This window comes from Dermacentor andersoni, chromosome 4 (genome assembly GCF_023375885.2).
Source record: "Dermacentor andersoni chromosome 4, qqDerAnde1_hic_scaffold, whole genome shotgun sequence".
Taxonomy (NCBI): Eukaryota; Metazoa; Arthropoda; class Arachnida; order Ixodida; family Ixodidae; genus Dermacentor; species Dermacentor andersoni.
The window spans coordinates 77,361,237-77,384,205 of NC_092817.1; the positions used below are offsets into that span (position 1 = coordinate 77,361,237).

The 22,969-nt window shown below is 46.9% G+C and overlaps 1 protein-coding gene across 2 annotated transcripts in view; it reads right to left on the minus strand.

Moving 5' to 3' along the window:
* The window catches only part of fzy (cell division cycle 20 protein fzy), a 45,347-nt gene that overhangs the window by 12,951 nt on the left and 9,427 nt on the right, over window positions 1-22,969 (minus strand). For both annotated transcript variants that reach the window (XM_050183249.3, XM_055073937.1), the window contains exons 5-8: window positions 22,376-22,501; window positions 16,247-16,437; window positions 13,349-13,678; window positions 12,434-12,559 (exon numbers count right to left, since the gene is read on the minus strand). In XM_050183249.3, the coding sequence (XP_050039206.1) occupies window positions 12,434-12,559; window positions 13,349-13,678; window positions 16,247-16,437; window positions 22,376-22,501 (773 nt within the window). The remainder of the gene's footprint in view (window positions 1-12,433; window positions 12,560-13,348; window positions 13,679-16,246; window positions 16,438-22,375; window positions 22,502-22,969) is intronic.

Genomic DNA, 22,969 nt, shown 5'->3' on the forward strand with positions numbered 1-22,969 from the left:
AGAGCCGACAGCAGTGCGAAAGCGTAACTATGGTGGCTAGTGGAAGGGAAAGCGCACAACGATAAGCTGGTTCTTTATTTTAAGACACTAACTTCGACGCTCGTAGCAATAGAGGACCCTGACGACAGATTAGCTCGCGATGCTGGGCTCGAGTTCAGCGATTTAAGCACTGATGAACGTGACCTGCTGTTTAGGGCTCGCGCTGCCGGCATCATTGCGTACTACTACGACGACAGCCTGCTTTGAAAGGCACTTCACACGACTTCAGTAAGTCTGCGTTGAACTCTTAATCCTCTGGACGAAAGTGCAGCGAGCACACTACATGATTTTTCGGCTCTTTGCCAGCGCGCTGTGGCAGAGGTACGGCGGCACTTAACCACTTCGAATGGAGAGGTTCACTCGTTGGCACCCAGTGATAAGTAACGCTGGATTCGCCGCTGCAACTGCCCTTGGCCAAGTTCCGCAGACCGTTCGCGCATCCCACGACGTCACATGGACGTGGCATTCTCGCTGCTTGTTCCAAATGCAAGTTCCGCGAGCCAGCAGGGCCACCGCAGCACGACGCGTTAAAGAAACAACTGAAACTCCGAGGTGCGCGCGGCACAAAGTCGAGTGCGCAGAGTCGAGCAAAACCGAAATTTTTCTATCACCCATACTACTCAAGGGTAACGTCAAAATATTTTTTTTCTTGCAATCGAATAGAAGTAGACAAGTAGCATTTTCTTCCATCTCATAATCTAATGAAATGATCTTTTTAGTACAAGTAGTTGAGTACTAGTGACAAATTATGATGAGGAGTGCTTTCGTCATCGGGCTAGTACCGGAATTGTGTCATGCATTTACCTCAATTTCTCGGTTACTAATGCTCTGTTTGCGATTACATTGACGCCTTAGATGTTCTAGAGCATTGCTTTATCACTAACTTTGCTTTCTGGTAACCTTTAGTGTCCCTTTAACCAGTGTACCCTGTGAACTTCTCAAACACACTTATCTAAACTTGGCATCTTTCCTTGAATAAAATATGTTTTTTTTTCTCCTAGTCAACACTGTTTCAGGAAGCACTTCTCTTGTGAAATGCAGTTACTCATTTAACAACTCTCTTCTTGGAGCTTTTGACAAAAATTTGATAACCAATTGCATCTTCATAGATTACACTAAAGCCTTCGACATTGTACCACACAAACTCCTCCTCCTAAAAAATGAGCAATATGCAAATGAGCAAATATCCTAGACTGGATTCAATGCTTTCTGACTAACCGCTTACAGTATGTTCACGCTAATGATTATGACTCCCCTACTGTTCTTGTTACTTCAAGCGTACCACAAGGGTCGGTTTTGGTCTATTACTGTTTCTTACTTACATTAATGACTAACGTCTTGGTATTAACTCTCGCATTAAATAAACCTACACAATGGGCAACCGAAAATGCTGAAAAAAACTCTCGTTGTGGTCTTTTACCCCCAAAAAAGGGGCTTATATCCAGACCCTGTCCTGAAGATGCACCAATGTGTTCTACCAGTTTTCTAGGTATCACATTCGATAAGGAGCTAAACTTTCTAGCACACATAAACAGGTTGAAAATTAAAGTGAACAATGCACTGAGCGTACTTAGTCTTGTCACGGAAACAGTGGGGCTCTCACTGGAAATGCATTCTGCATACACATATATATACACATATATATGTATACATTGTAATGGGTGTACTGAACAGTTCCGAGGGTAACGTCTGTTCGTAACCAAGATGGCAGGTGACGGAGAGCAGGAACGGCTCACACTCGTGCTAAACACTGGCGATCCGGCTGGCCTTGTTCTTGTGCTCTTCTTCATTACAATTACAGTCGCCAACCGTTTATTGGGACCTCATGGGGACTGTGGAAATGTCCGAATAAACAGGCGTCCAAAAAAGCAGATTAAGAAAAAAAAAATCCTTGATTTCCATGCACTTATTCTGGCTCGGCAGTAGGCTTGAAGAAATCGTGAATGCGCCATTGCACGCTGTTCCGTTTACATGCAATCAGATAAGCCCGAATCTCGGAGAGGGTCGTACGGTCACTATAGGTGGCTGAAAGCACAGTCACTGCTTGTACACGCTCTGCATGCGACGGCAGCGTAGCACATGGTACGTCATCTTCCGACTCATCGTCCGGCGGTGCAGCAGAAACCTGACGAATGATCTCGCCGTCGTCGAGTTCTGCGCATGTCAGTACAGCAGTGTCCGCAGCTGTAAAACTCAAATGAGACGGTGTCCGGAATCGCAATGCAACCACTGCGCAGGTCTCGGCAGAACATATTCGGTGTCAGTAGAGAACACATCGGTAGACGTCAAATCCCAGGCCTCCCGGCACCCACTTGCCAGCATTCCCCAGCGCTGTCTGCGCCATTAGACACTTGACGCAATGTTTCCGTATGCCACGGTGGGTCACCGCAACCTTGACACAGCACACAAAGCAAACATCACGATGCCGTCATGCTGACACCAGCTGCACAAATGAAAAACGTGGCCTACTCGCAGCATCGTGCGCGAAGAAACAAATCAGCTGCTGGATTGTATTTACATCGCTTACTAAGCTGAAACCGGAACTGCTGTAGAGCCACTCTATCGAACCGGGCAAAAACGATGATGATGAGCGGGGATTTGCAGTAGCGCCACTTCGTGGGGCAGCAAGGAGGCTTCATTCAATACAAAAATGTCGTTCAGCAAGTCGAACCATGCAGCGGTCAAAGTCGGTGCATGGTGCTCGACCGAATTGGCTCAAGGAGTGTCCGAAAAATCTGACTAGAGGTTGCAAGGTGTCCGAACTTTCGGCAGTTCTTATACATTATGGTCTATGGGGAGAGTGGCGGTGCCACAAAGCGGACCAATTAATCGAGCATGTCCGAATTTTTGGAGTCCGAAAAATTCGGTCAGCGACTGTACCCCCGGTGCAAAAGCGGAGCCATAGAACTGTTTCAGGCGGCGAACAACATCCCGTCCACGGCGGTGCTTGTCGGATGTCTATGCAAGCGGCTCTATGACATAGTTGACCGCAGAGGTGCGTTCGACGATGCGGTATGGTCCATCATACTGCGAGAGAAGTTTTGTCGAAAGTTCAGGCGTGGTAGAAGGCACGGACTGCAAGACAAGTGTGCCGGGAGCGAAGCTCGGATTCGTAGCATCGCCATCACGATTGGCTTTTTGTCGTTGGTCGGCGGAGGTGAACTTTCGGGCTAATTGACGGCATTCCTCGGCATATCGGGCGACGGCTGAAACGGGAGAACACTGACGTGTCTGCTGTATAAGGCAAAACTGTATCAATGGTATGGGAAGGATCGCGACCGTAGAGAAGAAAGTATGGAGAAAATCCTGTAGTACTTTGTGTAGCCGTATTATATGCGTGCGTGACAAATGGGAGGATGGTGCCCCAGTTTGTATGCTCCGATGAAACGTAGATGGCGAGCATATCACCAAGGGTGCGATTGAAACGCTCTGCAAGCCCGTTAGTTTGAGGATGGTACGCCGTGGTGGTCCGGTGAACTGTGCGGCATTGAGCAAGCAGAGCTTGAACCACCTGCGACAGAAACACACGGCTTCTATCACTCAGCAGCTCCCGAGGTGGGCCATGACGGAGAATGAAACGATGGAGCAGAAAGGATGCAAAGTCACTGGCGGTCGCTGCAGGTAGAGCAGCGGTTTCAGCATAGCGTGTAAGGTGATCAACTGCAACAATAATCCATCGTTTTCCAGCGGGTGTTAGCGGTAGCAGTCCGTACAGGTCAATTCCCACGCGGTCGAAGGCACGAGCAGGGAACGGAAGCGGCTGTAATAAATCGTGGGCCGGATTAGGCGGAGATTTGCGGCGTTGGCATTGCGGGCACGAGCGGACAAACTTTTGGACAAAAGTAAACATTCCTCGCCAGTAGTAACGCTGTTGCAGGCGCTCATATGTCTTCAAAACGCCTGCGTGTGCACATTGTGGGTCAGTATGGAAAGACACGCACATGTCGGAACGCGAAGTCCTAGGGATAACCAGGAGCCACTTGCGACCATCGGGCTGGTAGGTGCATCTATACAAGAGGTTATCCCAGACAGGAAAATGGCGACACAGGCAGCGGGAGATGGGAGATGCAGGTGAGCCAGAAAGGAGATCCAAAAGAGAGGCCACCCAAGGATCCTTGCGCTGTTCCGATGCGAAGGTGTCGATGTCGACCGAGGATACCGCCTAAATGGTGGAGAGGGAGGCCGTCTCGGCGGGCAGCGGAGAGCGGGACAGAGCGTCAGCATCAGTGCTTGCAACCTGAGCGGTATATGACGTGCATGTTGTATTTTTGAATGCGCAGAGCCCAGCGGGCGGGTCTTTTAAATAGGATAACGAACAAAGGGCGTGATGGTCAGTGACCACATTGAAACGCCTGCCGTATAAATAAGGGCGAAACTTCCCGAGTGCCCAAACGATGGCCAGGCATTCTTTTTCTGCGACGCTGTAATTGCGTTCCACTTTGGTCAGCGCAAACAAATTCCGAACAAAGCGTCTGAAGTAAGAACAGAGGCCGATGAAGGCTCAGAGTTCTTTGAGTGTCTTAGCTTTCGGAAATTCTGCCACAGCGCGAAGTTTTGATAGGTCGGGGCAAATGCCGTCTTGTGATACGACGTGACCTAGAATCATGAGCTTGCGCACGGCGAACTGGCACTTTTTCAGGTTCAGTTGCAGGCCTGCGTTGGTCAAGGACATCAACACTTGCCTAAGGCGAAGAAGATGCGTGCTGAAATCAGGGGCGAACAAAACGATGTCGTCGAGGTAGCACAAACACATGCTCCATTTTAGGCCACGCAAGATATTGTCCATCATTCGTTCAAACATAGCAGGCGCATTGCATAGGCCAAATGGCATCACATTAAATTCGTATAAACCATCTGGTGTAATGAATGCAGTTTTATGGCGATCAATGGCCGACATTGGGACCTGCCAGTAGCCCGAGCATAAATCCAACGAAGAGAAGAATTTAGTGTCTTGCAAGCTGTCCAGAGCGTCGTCAATGCGCGGTAGAGGGTAGAAGTCTTTTCGCGTTATCTCATTAAGACGGCGATAATCGAAGCAGAACCGAATGGAACCATCTTTTTTTGTGACGAGAGCCACCGGTGATGCCCACGGGCTATTGGAAGGTCGAATGACGCCGCACTGAAGCATGTCGTCCACGTGCTCACTGATCACCTGACGCTCCTTGGCGGACACGCGGTACGGGTGCTGCCACAATGGCGCGTTGGAGCCAGTGTCAATGTGGTGGCTGACGGTTGAAGAGCGATCCAGAGTAGGCTGAGCGACATCAAAAGAAGAGCGGAACTGGGCAAGCAGGTGAAGAAGCTGGGAGCGCTGCCCGGAAGTAAGGTCATCGGCAATGAAAGGTGTGAATAAGTCAGGTGATGGCGGAGCAGAAGTGCACAGAAGTCAGTGAGCTCTGCATACGAAGCATCCGGCACGTCGGTTATAAACATGTCGTCAAGAGGCTGAACATGGCCAAGTGCTTCGCCGCAAAGAGCCATCAGGGCTGTAGGAAGCTGATTGCAGACAACGATGGCGCTGAAACCGGCTGAAATGTCAAGTGTGGCGAAAGGGAGGGGAACGTCTTTGCGGGTCATGAAGAGTTCTGAAGGTGTGAAGAGGACAGAGCCTTCAGAGACAGCGCCTTCAGAAGGCGGGAACAACGGCAGATGAGTACGGCGGTATGGCGATGTCTTCTCCAAGAACTAGCTTAGCGGGAAGAGACGTGGTGCCGACGAGGGGCACGTCACACAGAGGCGATAATTCGACTTCAGCACGTGCACAATTGACGACGGCGTTATTTCGCGAAAGAAAGTCCCACCCAAGTATCACGTCGTGAGAACAGGACTGCAGAACTACGAACTCCACAATATGGAGAACGCCCTGAATAACAACTCTAGCTGTGCATACTGCTGAAGGCTGAACTGGCTGGGCGCTTGCTGTGCGAAGAGAAAACCCGGAAAGTGGCGTTGTAACTTTTCGTAAAGCGCGAGAGAGGCGTTCGTTTAGGACAGACACTGCTACTCCAGTATCAATTAGCGCAACCGTAGGAACACCGTCAACAGTAAGGTCGACAACATTTGAAGGCGACAATGGAGGACTTGCACAGATCGATGGCGACGCAGTTCCTGCCTCCTGAACTGCGGCGCTTAGTTTTCCTCTTGCGTGGATGAAGGGCGCCGACGCATGGGGGACAACGAGCGGCGACGTGGGGAAGTTGAACGACGTGTAAAGAGCGAGCGCTCGGCTGGTGGCCTGTTCAACTGACGACTAAAATAAGTGTCGTGGAAAGGCTGCACGTCGGCACAGGGAGGCGACTGCACAAACTCATCAGAGTGCAGCATGCAGTGACGGCAGGGTCATTCAACATGGCCGGGAATACCACAGGCATAATAACATATGGGCCTGTTGTCTTGCGTGTGCCAAGGATTAATAAAGGCAGGAGCAGGTCGACAAACGGGATGATGAACGGGTGGTAGCGGCCGAGGATGTAGCGCAACGAGTGGTTGACGAGGAAGCTGTGCGGCGACGGATGCGTAAGTAGGTGGCGCGGCGACAGGGTACTGCCGATGCTACATTGGTAGAGCCTCAGCAACTTGGTCTTCAATAACCTGCCAGAGATTAGGAGCGAGCTGTGTAGGAGGCTGTTGCAGCAGCAGCTGTTGGGGTAGCTCAGTGAAGGGCAGTAGAGAAAGCTGACGTGCAACTTCCTCCCGCACGAAAGCTTGGATTTGTGTGAGCAAGGGGGAGCGATCAGAGATGGCCGTCATGGAAGAGAGGGCCTCGTCAGCCACTGAGGGGCGCCTGGTCAAATCGCACTGCCTCCTCAACTCGTCGTAGCTTTGGCACAAGTTTACGAGCTCTGCTACGATGCGCGGACTCTTGGCGATCAACATTTGGAAAATGTCATCGGCGATGCCCTTCAAAATGTGCTTCAATTTGTCATTTTCAGACATAGAAGCATCCACACGTTTGCATAGGTCAAGAACCTCTTCTATATAACAGGTGAATGTTTTACCGGGTTGTTGCGCTCGCTCTCGTAACCGCTGCTCGGCACGCAACTTGGGGACGGCAGGGTGACCGAAAACTGCAGCGAAACTGGTCTTGAATGCAGACCAGGACTGAAAGTCGGCTTCACGATTTTTAAACCACAGGTGAGCTACTCCCGCAAGGTAGAATATGACTGCATTTAACTTGGCGGTATCATCCCATGGATTGTGCAAGCTCATTCCTTTGTACGTAGACAAACAGTCATTGACGTCCTGTTCATCCGTACTGCTGAAAACCGCTGGATGGCGTTGCGGGACAGCGCCAGAGCAGGCAACGGGGGTTGGCGATGACATTGGCTGGGGAGAGTCAGGCATGACGGGAGGCAGAGTCCGAGACCGGAGTTCCAGGGTGTAGATGTTCTTGAATACCCCGCACCTTCCACCAATTGTAATGGGTGTACTGAACAGTTCCGAGGGTAACGTCTGTTCGTAACCAAGAAGGCAGGTGACGCAGAGCAGGAACAGCTGGTTGCCCGAACAGCTCACACTCGTGCTAAACACTGGCGGTCTGGCTGGCCCACTGGTTGCACAGCAGGCATGGAAGAGACGTTCTGGCTGGCCTTGTTCTTGTGCTCTTCTTCATTACAATATATATATATATATATATATATATATATATATATATATATACACACCAATCTTTGGTACGCAGCAAAATAGGCTACGGTTGTGTAATCTATGGGTCAGCCAGACAGTCATACCTCAGGCAGCTAGATCCAGTACATAATTTAGAGCTACACTTACCAACTGGCGCCTACAGAACTCCCCCTGTTCCTAGTCTATACACAGGAACTAACGAGCCATTCCTGGAAAGAACGCAACTCATGCTGACTTATGTTCTCAGAGTTAATCATCATTGGGACATACAGCGAAATCTTTATATAACGAACTTCAAGGGACCGCGCTACATAGTTTGTTCTGAAAAATCGTTACAGTGAAATTCCCAAAATTAACCATTTCGGCCATCAATACATCTGTTCACATTTATTTATTTGTTTATTTTCATGCTCTTGGGACCCGGGGGTATTACAGAGAGGAGTGTTCTAACAATAAATTGTTAATCACAACTTTAAAGGCGACAGGGTCTTCGATTGCGGCTAGGAAGGCGGGAAGGTGGTTCCAGTCACTGCTTGTTTGTGGCAAAAAAGCGGCATGTTAAGGCTTAGTGCGACATAAAGGAATTTTAACGTTGAGTTTATGTTAGATCCCCGAGGGCACGTAACTTCGAGGGAGGAAAAGATCGCTTTCAAGTGTTGGGTTAGTGTAAAAAATTTTATGATGGAGGTTTAAGCGGAAGCACTTGCGGCGTGACCGAAGTGTTGGTAGACCTAAATTAGCTTTCATTGAAGAAACGGTGGTGTAGCAAGAGTAATTAGAGAGCTCGTATCAAGCAGCGCAGTTCTGAATGAATTCAAGGGCGGTGATAAATGCGGAGCTAGACGAGTCCCAAATAGAGCAAGCATATTCTAATCTTTATCTAACAAGAGTTGCGTCGTACAATTTAATCTTTAAATCGCAGGGAACGGAAGAGAAATTTCGGCGTAGAAATCCGAGCATGCGATTAGCGTTCTTAATTACATGCTCAACATGTATATTCCATGAGAGATGAGAGGCGAGTAGCATACCCTTAAAGCGGAACTATTAAGAGTATAAAGCAAAGTTGTCATTAGCTTTATTGTGACGCTTTACTCTCATGACCTCACATTTTGAAGTATTTAGCTTCATAAACCTCTTGTTGCACCAGTTAGAAATAGCATCAATGTTGGATTGCAAAATAGAAACGTCCTTTAAGCAATAAAGCACAAAATCATGAGCAAAGAGTTTAAATAAAGCGTCCGATGACAAAATAAAGCATCCAGAAGAGTGAAGACAGGGCCTTCTGTTGAAAAGAAGGTTTGAGAAAGAGGACTTCGCGATCTGCTTGAGAGCTATTTATCCCCGTCTTTTTGCATTGCATTCTCTATAGCACTGTTATTACAACAAGCCCGAGGGGTGGTTCAGGGCCCCTTTAAAAGACATATGTTGGTTGACAAAATAATATCTTCAATGATTTGCCCTCTTTGGTCTGTCTATCGCTGCCCCGTAGGGTACTATGGGCACTAAATTAAATTAGTATGGGTTGGAATGTACACTGAACAAATGGTGATGCTTTTATGCGATAGAACGGTGATAACTACAGCCTGGAAAGAGGTATTCAACTGAACATTCCAGGTAGAAGTGCAGTCCTGAAAGATTATAGCGACTACTCCTGACAAACGGCTAGAGTGCTCACAGTCCTTTCGAACAACAATAATACCTCTAAGAATTTGACCGTTCTTGGCCATAGGTTTGTTTCTTGAAGACTGAATGCCACTGGCAAGAACTCTTTATTATGTCTTTGATGTCATCTAGATTATGGATCAGACCTCTACAATTCCAATGGATGATGAAAGCCATTGTAAAGCAATTAAAACTGCTCACTTATATGTGCGTGAGCTAGAAATTGATGGGTGACATGTAATGAAAGGATCGCTATTCTAATCGAGAGCGGTAACCTTTCAGGTTACCTGTCCCTTTTTTTATGGCGCAGTTTCAGGAAGATTGTCTTAGCGCGCTCCAGGGAGTACTGGTCTTTTGGTGTCGACAACGCCATGGTTTTTGGACCAACCTCCATGGCCTTCTCCGAGGCGCTGGAGGATCGAGGACTAGTCGCCGAGACACACATCTCATGCCTTCGATTTCGATTAAGTCTTGGGCCTTGCGACGCGCTGCCCCCTACCACGCCACACTGACTTAGCTCGTTTAAGGTAAGTGAAAGGGCTTCTTCCTTGCTTCATAGAAAGAACTCTCATCACGAGTGCAATTATTTCTTTCGCTTTTCTCCAGAAAGGACAAGATTGCGAATAAGCTGCACAATTTCCTTTGCACTATGTGGAGTTGTCCGAGGGGTGACATTGGCACTATACCGTATTTACTTTCGTATTGATCGCACTTGCGTAATGATCACACCCTTGAATTTTGTCGTCAAAATTCAATTTTTTTCCTTTCCCATGTAATGATCACACCACGAACTTGCCACAGCAATATGTCGTGTGCCAAGTCTAGCTAATGGTGATCGCGCTTGCCATTTGTCAAATGCTGTCGAATGCTACGCGAACGACTCTTCAAACATACCAAGTGGTCTGCACGCACCGAACATTCTTAAGTAGATGCCCCCTTTCATTCCTTTCATCACTTTCCGCACTTCAATGAAAAAAGCTACCACCAAACTTGTCTTGGCTTTATTATTTGTAGGCTTTATAATGGTTGTGGTCAACAACAAGAAAAGGCGCTTTTCAATTCTTCTCATCTGCACTCGTGGGCACGCAACAAATCACGAGCGGCAACGATAGTAGCCACACGTTTACACTGATACGTTAGAAGTGTACCCTATTCATACACCAACGTTTGTAACACAGCCAAGATATTCGTCCACCCATAGCGGAAGCGTGCAGTATTAAGATAGTGGTGAAGACAAATGCCACAGTTACTGCAGCGTGCCCGCCATGGGTTTCTATTTTAATGGCAGCTAAGCGCACCAGTCTCCGTTTCTGTCCCATCAAAGTGGTCATGGCTATGTTATTGCCACAAACTTGCCGATAGTAACAACATTATTCATTACTGATACGGAAGAAACTGTTTCAATGCACGAAATGTGCACACGAGAAGAAAAAAAATCGCGTTCAGCTTGCTCCGCCAGCCAACATTTTTGGTTTGGTGTCCCACACTGTTACTGCCGCAGCCGCCTGCTTGTTGACCTGTTGTCATCCCGCAGCAAATGCGGGATGAAAGAAAAATTTTTTCTTTTCACGGGAAATTTAAACAACGCGATGATCACCCCCCTGAATTAGCATCAATTTTTTTGACAGAAAAGTTATCACTATGCAAGTAAATACGGTACTTTGCGCATGTTGCTTTAACTCTACACGATTGTGATGCATGCCCGAACCTCTGTCACTTAAAGCACCGTCTCGGGTTCGGCATGTATGGCCTGACAATGTTTACATACCCCACTTCGAGTGAACTGTGAAGAGAACAGGTCTTTGGTTGGGATTTGTACGTTGTTTCTGCTGACTGTTATTCTCTGGAGTTTGATCACGTTTTGCTCTTGGTATCCCGAGGAGTTCTTCATCGCTTAAGTTAAGGAAGTCGTCTTCCAAGATCACACACCTGCTTGTGTTTAGGGAGTAGTGTGGCAAGATCGTGACTTTGATGTCACCGATGCTGGCAAGATGGGAGAGCTTTTGCAATTGTTTCTTTTTAAGCTCGAGGAGAATGTCTCCCCTTGTTATTTTAGAGGCTTTGTAGTCTTTATTTTCTTTTTGAGGCATTTTGGCACCAAAAAAAAGGGGGCAGTTGTTACATTTAAAAAAAAAAAACTTTAATCACAGGGTTTTACGTGCCAAAACCACGATATGATGAGGCATGCCATAGTGGGGGACTCCGGAAATTTTGACCACCTGGGGTTCTTTAACGTGCACCTAAATCTAAGTACATGGGAGTTTTTGTATTTTGCTCTTATCAAAATGCAACCGTCGTGGCTGGGATTCGATCCCACGACTTCATGCTTAGCAGCCCACCATAGCCACTAAACAACCACGGCAGGTGAGCTGTCGCATTGGGGTGGTTTCTTCGCTATGCAAGACATGATAACCTATGAATGTGCCTGGATTTACTCAGAATGTGAATTCCGAGTGAATTCGAAAGATACCTCGTTGCGACCTCTTTTTAGAGGCCGATCTGGAAGGCGGGGGAAAGCTTCTGCCATAACATGATTTCGAAATTCAGTGGAGTTGTTAACCACTCACCACCAAGTACAACTAGGCGACGCTGCAAGTTTTGGAGAATACCTGCAGACACCAGCTATGCACCGCCGCTATTGGGGGCGAGGACTTAGAGAGTCACCGTCTGCCAGACGGTGACTCAACCCCCAGGATCCTCTTTTCCCCGGACATGGGAAAGCCACGTACAGCTAGGCACAGGAGGGTCGAATCCTCATGTACTCAGGTACGTGGTGTCGCAACACACCAAACTCCTGCTTACGCAGACACCCCAGTGGGCGTCGCCATCTGTGATCATGTCTATAGTCACCACGGTTTCGTCCACAGTTGTTGCAGTAAACAGTAGTTTTGGTTTGACACTGTGCAAAGTTGTCAAGGGTGATGAGCACCGGTGACATCGCAACCAGCTCATCAGCGAAAAAAGTAATCAGGATGTCCGCAGGGTAGGGAGAAGCACTTCTTAGATGAATAGGCGCATCACAGCTATGCTGCTAAAGAAGTCGCGAGGCTATAATTTCCCAATTTCTTGATAGCGGGGACTGCACTAAAGTAAGCAACAACCTCACCTGTGATCCTGTGTCAATAGAGTTTAGCTGTGTACCCATGCTGCAGCTCCAAAACCGAATGCAGCGGTCAGCAGTTCCACCTCCACTGGCGAGCACACTAGATTGCCAAGGACACCAGGCAATGGCCTGCAATAAAGGAAAGTGGAAATGCATGCAAGACACATGCAGAATAACCATCTGACAAAGTGGCTTTGCATTTAGCTCTGCCACAGTCCAGTACATTATATACCTGTTATGTGTAGGGCAAGTTAGTGACAAATGATGGCAAGTTAGCATATGTCTCGGAACATTGCTCTGGTAGAATTGAAAGTCACCAGCAAATGTTAATGACTCAAAACAAAGTTCAGATGATCTAATGTCATGTTGAAAAAAAAAAAAAAGCATTGAATACCAGCATGTCCTTAAAAATAAAAAAAATACGTGCTACATGACTAGTATTCCTTAGCACCTAAGTAAATTTAGATTTCGCATTCATGTCGTATACATCAGAGCAGGCAATTTTTTTAATGTGGAAGCATAGAAAAAAAATTCACGAGTGCAATTCTGTCACATCAGCTGGATTAGTTGAGGCAGACACTGGAACAACAATTTATGGTGAGATTTTAGCTAGCTGGTAGTTCACGAAGTTTTATCAATGCTACAAACTTAACTATGATGCGTGTCTTTTGCAGAAATGAAGTTCATCACTAATTAGATCATTCAATTAGTAGGAATTTTGTGCTTAGCACCACTTATGAGAAATACGCCCAGAGATATGTGGCAAAATGTATCTATGTTCCAGTGAACACTCAGCTCGACACTGTCCCGCAGTGCTCATAACGGAAACATCAATGCAGCTCGCAGGATTTCTGCTACATCACCGTGAGCAATATTTGGTTGCATGCAGCTACATTGATGCCGTGCCCGTCAGCTGACCTTGACGGCGGCCTGATGTTCAGTGAAAGAGTGTAAAGGCTGCACAGCCCCGTGGCTCATGGTGGTGGGCCACACACGTAACAGGTTGTCGTTGCCACCGGTCGCAAGCATGCGGCCATCAGGCGCCCACCGCAGACCGCACACCTCCTGCTGGTGCGCCGACAGCGTACCCACATGGTGCTCTGCCACACGTACATCATGGTGGTGCACAAACCCCGACCGGGCGCCACTCGACAGTGTGTGGCCATTCCAGGCCAGCGAACAGACCCGTGACGCATGCCCCGTCAGCACGCGCAGCCGTTTACGTTGACGAATGTCCCACAGGTGGACCTGTACACAATGCAAAAGGTTTTTGAACAACACACTCAGATGAAAGACAGGCACAAACACTCCTTTAACTGGCTGCAAACACAGTTGTGCAAATAGTGGAATTGTAGCCGGTTAAGAACGCTTTTGCAACGCACCAAACAATTGTTCAACTAGATGTCAAACAACTAGCAACCAACAGGTTTAATCATTCATATTAATTCCGCAAAAGAAACAATGACTGGGAATCAGATTTTACAATGTTGCTTTTTCCTGATCAGTTCTTCCTGGATCCTCTTTTCTTTTTTGCCAGGATTAGCTACTCACAACGGTCATCATAAACACACTGCAGTTTTCACTGGTATTAGTCACTCAGCCCAGGACGCAGCAAAAAGAAAAGAAAGTGTCCCTAGCCTATCTATAGATACCAGAATCCATACGGCTACTACAGTGGACTGCGGATAAACGAAACTTGCTTAAACTGAAATGCTGGATTAGAAGAACTACGGTATGAACTTTGGTTGGCCACCTATGAGGCACAATGTTAGTAAACTTGTGGTGAACGGAACCCATCATTTTCTGAACTTCGGTTAAACGAAACTACCACCTAGATCACCAGCTTATGGAGCACGAAACGTGCGATAAATATGTCAAATGGCGACATTATAAACCTGAAGAAAACCCAATCCATCGGGCAGTAGCAGGAAAGTTAGTGCAAATTAAGGATGTTAAAGTTTCATCGGCGTTTCCATCATGTAGACTTCACTAGGCAAGTAATAATCCCCGAAGTGTGAAGAGGAAGAGAGAACTACAGAGTAAGTAGCATCTTGCAGTCAGGCTGCCACTACTGCTTCATTCACACTGCCAGGAACAAGAGACCCAAGATGATGCAATTGCTACTTGCTAAAAGGACCCCATTCAATATACTGTCAGTAAAGATTATGGCAAAGACCATGATTCTATTGATAAAGACTTACTATTCCAATGCACATAACTGCTTCTGACCAAAAGACTACAAATGCACTTAAGATTCTGCAGGCCTATCTTGAATGCGAGATCTGTGCAGAATGATTTTCAATTTATTAGAATTTATTGGTGTACGAACAGAACCTTGCACAAAGATAAGCTGCAATATTAGAAGTAAAACATACTAAGGTCTCCTTTTTCACAGCACTAGCACCAAGACATCTGGACACTTCTATTAAACCATTTTCGCCGATTTCTGAGTGATTCGGCTAAATGAAACTTCGGATAAACGGAACGCATTTTCCTAGCTCTTTGAGTTACGTTTAAGCGGAGTCAACTGTAGATACATTCGCCAAGCCTAGTCAAGCGAGCATAAGGAAAGCTGGTCTTTCTCATGCCACACGGAACCTTGCTTGCCAGCAAGATGCTCCGAGAGGCATCCTCCAATTGGCCTATTCAAACACATGGTGTCGCACGCACGCATATCTGACTAGTACAAATCTATGTGCCGCTTGTGCTCCTATGTACCTGAACTGCTGCTGCTTAATGCTGCCCACGGCAGACCCCAAAGAACCACTTACCCATGCAGCGACATGTGCAATACAGGCCCTATCACTGGCAACTAGGTAGTTTCAGTGCTTGCGCAAGACACATTAGCAGCGTCATACTTCTGTGAAGTCACAAATGCAGCGCATTCCAAGGACGGGCGTAGTCTTATCTGTTGTATACAAAACGCGTAGTGCATGCCAGTTACTGTGCAAACTTGTTAGGGTCGCATTTCTTTTTTTAATTGGGTGTGAATTTTCAAGGTGAAGCCCATACACATGTTATTTTATTTGTGTTGAAAAATAAAAATTGATGCCATATGCACAGGTTAGAAATTTCCATAATTCATTTTGGCTCTAGGTTCGTAATTATTGTAGGTGGTGGTGTCCTTGCATCTGGGAGAAAGCAGGCTGCAACAGGAACATGTGGGCATGGCTGCTCCATTATGCTCTCAATTATCTAGTCCTAAACAGGAGGGGGTGGGGGTGCGACCCATACATAATATAACAATGGTAAATAGGGCCCAATTACAAGGAACATCATTCAATACGATGACCACCAACTATGATGCCACTACCACAGCGACTAAGTTGTGATAGAAAGCATAAGTTCGACCCATAAAGACTTCAAAATTTTTTTCATTTGTCACTGCACATTTCACTTTCCATTTAGCAATTGCACCCTTCCCACAACATGGCCCCGGAGAGACAACCGACAGTAACACAGTTGTTTCTGTTCATCAATAGCTCACCTACCCAATTCTATTTTCAGTAACATCTAGGCAAGTAGGGACATAAAGGCGCATTAGCACTTTCGAAAGCCTGCAAGGTCCTTTATCAAATGCCGAGTTGTAGATTCTCTACCCCATGGCAAACTAGAATCTATGGTGAAAGCATATTTAGCGCTAGCAAACAAGAACTGAAGGGAGACAACACAATGCGCTCCTTGTCTCCCTTCCGTCCTTGTTTGCTGGCGCTAAATATGCTTTCAGTTTACCAACACGCCCAACAAATGGCAATGCTAGAATCTATGGTATTTGCATGCAAGCAAAGATGACAGTAGAGGAATGGTTACACATGCCTGGCTGTCCGAGGTACCCAGGGCAAGATATGAGCCATCAGCACACCACGAGGCTGAGCACACGTACTCGGCAGGGGAGGGAAGCTCCAGCAGCTGGTCCACTTCACCAGAGGAGGCATTCCAGGTGTACACCTGCCCCATGAGGCAAACCACCAGAAGATTGGTGGAAGACCAGTCCATGAGGTTCAGGTCTACAGAAAAGGGGCAGCGAAGTCAAAAACAGCCCTCACAACAGCACCATGCTACCACAGAATTAGGAGCACTGTGACTTCTGCTGCTGGAGTGCAGTGTTGGCACGTTTTCTCCCCTGACACAGCAGGCACTCTGAGCATCTTGTCAAGAATATTGTTCAATCACAGCAAAATCTAGCCATTGTAGCTGATGGAAGCTATGTAGTTCAGCGTGTTCAGTTATGCGCCATGCCCCATGAGTCAGTGTTTTCCCGATAAGCTTGTGCTTGGGCGCATTATAGCCTGCATGGCTGCTGCGCCATAAAAATCCCAAATCATCATTTCCTGATAAGTTCCTTCCAGTACACCCTCAACCTACCCACCTTTCCAGGCTTCTCAGTGCTGCAATGTCATAACATTGTACCTTGCCAAATGTACTTTGCCATCCCTTTCAAATCAACTGGCAGCCATGCTAAATACGGCTCTTTCACATCTTGCTCATTTTAATAAAAATCTCACTTCTGACGAGTGCACTATACACCTCAGTTTTGCACTCGCCTTGTCACCGCCACCACCATGGAACAGCACATGACAGAAGTATCACCACATATACACACACCATAGCAGACTTGCACATTTAAGCTAGTGCAATCGTGACAACACAAAAATGAGAAAGCGTCATTGCAAGATATGTACAACCAAAAGGCATGCAAATAAAGTACTGTTTGTGGCTGCATTTTTTAATACGAAGGACTGTAATATGTACTGGTGCCACAAAAGAAGCAAAGGCCAGCCAGCCATTGCTTGGAACAGGTGGCTGGCCTTTTACAGTAAAAGCTTGTTAATTCACAACTCGTTAGTTCGAAATTTCTGATAATTCGAAGTAGCCATCACCGTCCGTCCAACAATGTATTGAAAGCAATATGTAACACATGCCACTAATTCATACTGAAATCCGTACTGCCACCGATAATTCGAACTCTGCGCCATCGTGGATGAAGAGAGCGCTAGTGCGCAAGAGCATGTTGGCAACACTGGCGTCGTCGAGTGCCGTGTTCTTTGTGTACAAGCGAAAGCATGCGAGGGTGAGCTGGCGAACGCGGCTCAATCTCGCATGACCGAGCGAGGAAGGCAGGACGGAGCGCACCCTCTCCTGTCGCGTGGGAGGCAGGGGGTGAAGCAAGGGAGTTGTTGCTGCTGCTGCTTACAACGTGGCCATGCGGGCACCGTATCTTGAAAGCGATCTGCGACGTGGCCAGAATGCATGCCCGCGTGGGCCTCATCTTTAAAGCGATCTGCGATGTTTGCAGAGTGCGCATAGTGCTGGTAGCTTCGTATGCGATGCGCTTTTTACATTTCATTCGCGTTGAAGCGAGAGCTGTGCGAAGGTCAATTCGCTCGCTGCTACTGCCAAGTTTCCTCACTCCACCATTTTTCAGCAAGTTTCCGCGGTCATAGAGCTAAATGTGTTCATGCTTACCTGTGCGCGTGCAATACTGTGCTTGTTTATTTAGTTGGTAAGCGAATGTTTCAAAGTTTATCAGCCAATAAAACTACTATCATTACTTTGTATAGCTGTCTACTAATTTGCTATCGCAATCGATGCTTCGCTTTTCGGACGCCACTTTTTTTTTCTCTCTGCGCCAGTCAGCGTGACGAATGTGCGGATGGAGCAAGAGTCGTCCCGACGTCAGGCACGTTGGACCGCGTTGGCCGCGTCCGGTTATGCTTGTTGCGTCAGGGTTCACGCCAACGTGACGCAGCATGTGCGCACGTGCTCACACCACGTTGGACTATATGCGCGCCTTAAGGGGGGACGCGGGTCTTGAAATCGCGAAAAATGGTCAAAAATGGCAATTTTCAAAAATTGCGTTTTTGAAGTCTTTAATGTCCCAACTATGCCTCTACAAAATATTATGGCTAAATTCCTACTCGAAGTATAAGAAAAACGGCAATTTAGAAACGTCGGTGAGCCGAAATTGAACGCCAAGCGCGAAGGTTTGCCTCATTTTCAAGCTGCCGTAGCTCCGCGTGACGCGAATCGATCGGCGCCATCTTGGTCTCGTTTGAAAGCTGGTTTCCCGCTCTCCATTCTGGCGCCCCTCGGCACGCTGTAGACCCTCGCGCAGCGGAGCGATCAGCACCCGTTCTCAAGCGGGAAATCGTCGCGAGACAGCCGCTGATTGGGTGAAACGGGCGCCTCCTCGAGGGCAGCCCTCTGATTGGCCGTGACGCATGCTTCGCCTGCCGCGGCCGCGTTGTTCGACTCCTTCGCGTCGTCTGCTTTCGCCTGCACGCACGTCATTTTTCGCGCACCTCTTTGTTTCCTAGTATTTTTTCGTTCTGCCTTTTCCTTTATCGTTCTTGTAGATATTTTGGCTATTGAGGCGCTTCTTTTAACCACAAATTTCTTGCTTTTGCGTGCCTGGTGTCTTTGTTCCGCGTGTCACGATGGCGCAAGACGCGCGCTTGAAAGTAAGCACGCGAATAGCAGTCAGCAAAAAGAGACGCGCATGGAATAAGAAGAGCGCTACATCGTCGAGAATTACAGCTTCGGTGATGCCGCAAGCTGCTGTGCCCTTGGTGGATGCGGCTGGACTGAGCTCGCGAACAACAGCTTCGCCGGAGGACGCGGCTGGACAGTGCCGATCGGTGTCAACTTCGGTGTTACCGCAAGTCTCTGCAGTGCCGGTGGATGCGCTTGGACTAAGCCCGTCGTAAATGCCAACTTTTGAGACGCTGCAAGTCGCTTCGGATTCCGTGTCGTCGGAAGCGGCCGAGCCGGCTGACCTAAGCTTACCGTCGACTTCGGCGTTTCCGCACGCCGCTTCGGTGCCGACGGACGCGGCTGAACCGAGCTCGCGTGCTCAACGCTTCGACATGGTGTTTTTCACGGAGGCGGAGTGCGCGGAGCGCGAAAAAATACGCAGACAACATTAAAACTTCATTGGCGAAGAAGTCCGCGACTTCCCGCAAGTTCGAGCTAATGAACGTCGGCACAGGAAGTGAAGACGACGATCGCGGCACAGAGTACATCATCGTTGATCTCTCTGTGCTAAAGAAGCTGTTTGCGCCCTCAAGCTGCAGCAAGTGTGGGATGGCCACTCTCCAACTCGCTAAGTGCAGTGAGAGAGCAGTGAGAGAACCAGCAGAGCTGTTGCAGCACAGCTTGGTTACACTCCTGGGAGCTACCTCATTCGTAGGAGCCTTGAAAAAGATAAACAGGCTCTGCAGGTCTGATAAAAGTCACACCAATGCTGAAAAGGTGAAGAAGAGGATGGCCAAGAAGCACAAGCCTGACAGAACCCAGGACTACTGCCCAGGACTTTTGTGAATGTGTGGCAGATTCAAAGAAAATAGCAAGTGACTTTCTGAGCTTTTTTTTTTTTTTTTGTCAAGTGCCAATGCAATACAGAGGTTTTCACAATCTTTACATGAACAGATTTCTGTGAGTTTGGTGTTATTGTGTTCAGTAATGACTGGGCTGCATGCTAAAGCATTAAATTTTTCCATGTGATAGGTAAACAAAAGTGGTAGAGTAAGCAAAACTTTGAATGCAATTTTCTCAGCTTTGCTTTTTCGATCAAATGCCTTTGCCTTACAGAACTTTTCATAATGTTCGCATCAACTGATTTTATTGAATTAGGTATCATTTTTTTCAGTAAGACCTCAGCTACATCCTAAAGCTTTCCATTTTTCATTAAACCCAATAGACTAGCAATTAAGTCAGATGTAAGCTAATTACTCCCGCATTGTATTTTTCTTCCTACTTTGTTATTCATTCATGACCCATATGATGACTTTTTGAAAATTTCTTTAGCTTTAGGATGTGCAGTGGGCCCTTGGAAATGACAGCTATTCTTTAAAACTAGTTTTTTTAATTAAGAAATTATCATAATGGCCCGTAAGAAAAGACCTATGTGGGATAAATTATTTTGCAATATCTTGATTTCTAGATGAGATATATAAAATCTGAATATATATTTGGAATCAGCATTCAAAGATATATCTACATGCCAATTTTCAGAAAGATATGTTAAGAAATAAAAAAAAAAGTTTTCAAGACCCTCATCCCCCCTTAACCGAACAATTTTTCCCCCGACTTTCATAAGTTCAAATTTTGTATAATTAGAATTTTCATAGCATCCCCGTGGAATTCGAATTAAAGAGCTTTTACCGTACTTGTTTTTGTAATGGTCTGCAGTGTATAGAGCAGTCAACTGTTAAGAAAAACAAGCCCATGAGACAAGGAGATATCTCTGTTGCAGTTCTCTAAGCAACAACTACTATATGGCAGACAACATGGAGGAAGCGATGCCTGTAGCTCTGTGTGCATAAGCACACATTTTTACCAGCACCTGTAGCTGCCACATAACTACTCGTGTGCTCCTTTTGCCAGTGGACATCACACTGCACTTGCATTTAGTTGCAAGCACTTGACAGCTAGGGATGATCAACGCAACGACTCAGTCAGCTGATGACAAGGTTCAAACACTGCCAACAAAGCTATGTTGCGCCTGACACACAACTGGCAAAGTCTTCAGCTAAAGTAGAGAGAAGCGTTTATGGCAAATACATTTTCATTGCCTGCCGATGTGGGCTCGAGCAATGCAAACCAGACTCGGATGAACAACTCAACACTGCCATCTTGTAGAAGTGAAACAGCCATCTGGGCTATTACACCTTTAAAATGGACCTTGCAGTTACTGCATTGAATGCTATTGCATTTTCCTGCATCACTGGACAGGCTTGGCACGTCAAAACCACTACTACAAAGGCAAGCAAAAGCACTTGCCACCACGGTCCCTTCTAGGGAACAAGTTTCCATCAACACATTTCATTCAGTGCTTCAGTAAACAGTTTGTCAATTCGACCCTCGTTAATTCGGAAAATGTGGTAATTCGGACCTGTCCTTTGGTCCCGGCGGGCGTATACATCAGTTAATAGCATCAAACTTGTTAATTTGTACGTAGTATTTGGCCGCACATCAGTGAGTTCAGACAACCCTCAGATAACAGTGAGCATGAAGTGCCGCAAAGAAAAACAAAAGAAAAGAAAGAAAGCAGCACTAGCGGCCATTTGAAACTAAGTGGTGGAGTTCGCATCGCTAGTCATCAGTAGAAACCGTATAGAATCTACAGAAATGACTCGTGTGTATTTGCGCATTCATGCATTTACCGCCACACATGACACCACGTTGGCCGCACGTGCGTTCAGAGCTGCGTAGTCGCCATCCGTGATCGCTTCGATAACGCCCACGGTTTCGTCTGCAGCAGTTGTGGCAAACAGTATCGTTCCCACTAAATGCGCGTGTTGGCCGCATGCTTTCAGAACTGCAAAATAACCATGCATGATTGCGCAGAGACAGCAGTTTCATCCGCAGTGGTTGCCGCAAGCAGTAGCTCCATTTTGACCCAGTGGAATGCGCGCGATCCGTTGCAGTTCACTGGCGAAAAAATAATAGAGATGTGCGCGTAGTAGTGAAAAGTAAGTCTACTCGCATGAAGACGAATGCCTTACAGCATGGCCAGATACGCTGCACTGCAAAGGAAGTCGCAAGGCCCATGCCGCTGCGAGCACTAACCAGTAACGAAATGAGAACTTCCGCTTCTGCACAGATTTTGTACCACATAGAAGCAAGCGTTGCGGTTTAGTATACAGTAAATAACGGGGAATTGGTGTAGCAAGCTTTTCTTTATTTTCTCGATACTTTCGATAATTCGACTGCGTTTCCAGCCCCGTGAAACATGAATTAACTTTACATATATTCTATGGCATCTGTAAAATTATGCTTGTCAATGAGGCCGCTTGGCTCTCTTTTCAGCAAATCTACTGAATTTCAAGCAGTTGTGCCAGACACTTGAATAAACATAGGACGACCATTACGTGCCAATACCAATTCTAATACAAGCTATGCTTTCAAATTATAGCTAGGTCCAACTACAGAAAGACAACTCACAGAAGTCATCCCTGATGTCAGGGCAGTCCAGTATCCGCTCGGCAGTCTTCGGTATGAATCTGGTGTTCTTTTTTGCAGACGGAATCTGTTTGGATGCACTGTAGAGAACCTTGTTGCCGCCATGGCCTGCAAGGCGGCGAGACAGAGGGGAGAAAATGTGAGATCACTTTGGCCTATACAGTGAAATTCGGTTATATTAAATCTGAAAGGGATCACTGGCCATGGGAGACAAAAATGTGAAAGGTAGTGAGGGCAACAACTAGGGCCTTCATCTATCCTCTTTGCGACTGTCAAACAAAAAATGAATGTGCAGGATTCCCTTTAGGGTAAACTCAATGAGAATTCTCCGAGCTTCCCATTGCTGGGACTTCGGATCAGTATATTCTACAGATTCAGAGCCGCATGCTAAGCCTAATAAAAGACATTTGTAAGGTCCCCAACAGTGTAAGGCAAGTTTACCTGTTCACAGGTACCTTAAGTTCCCCAGATACAGTGAAACATACTGTGCATGGAGACGCATAAGCAGGAGCTTCCAGCTAAACAACAGTAACTTGCAATGAAACACCTCGCTCTCCCTGCCCCATTTTCTAATTT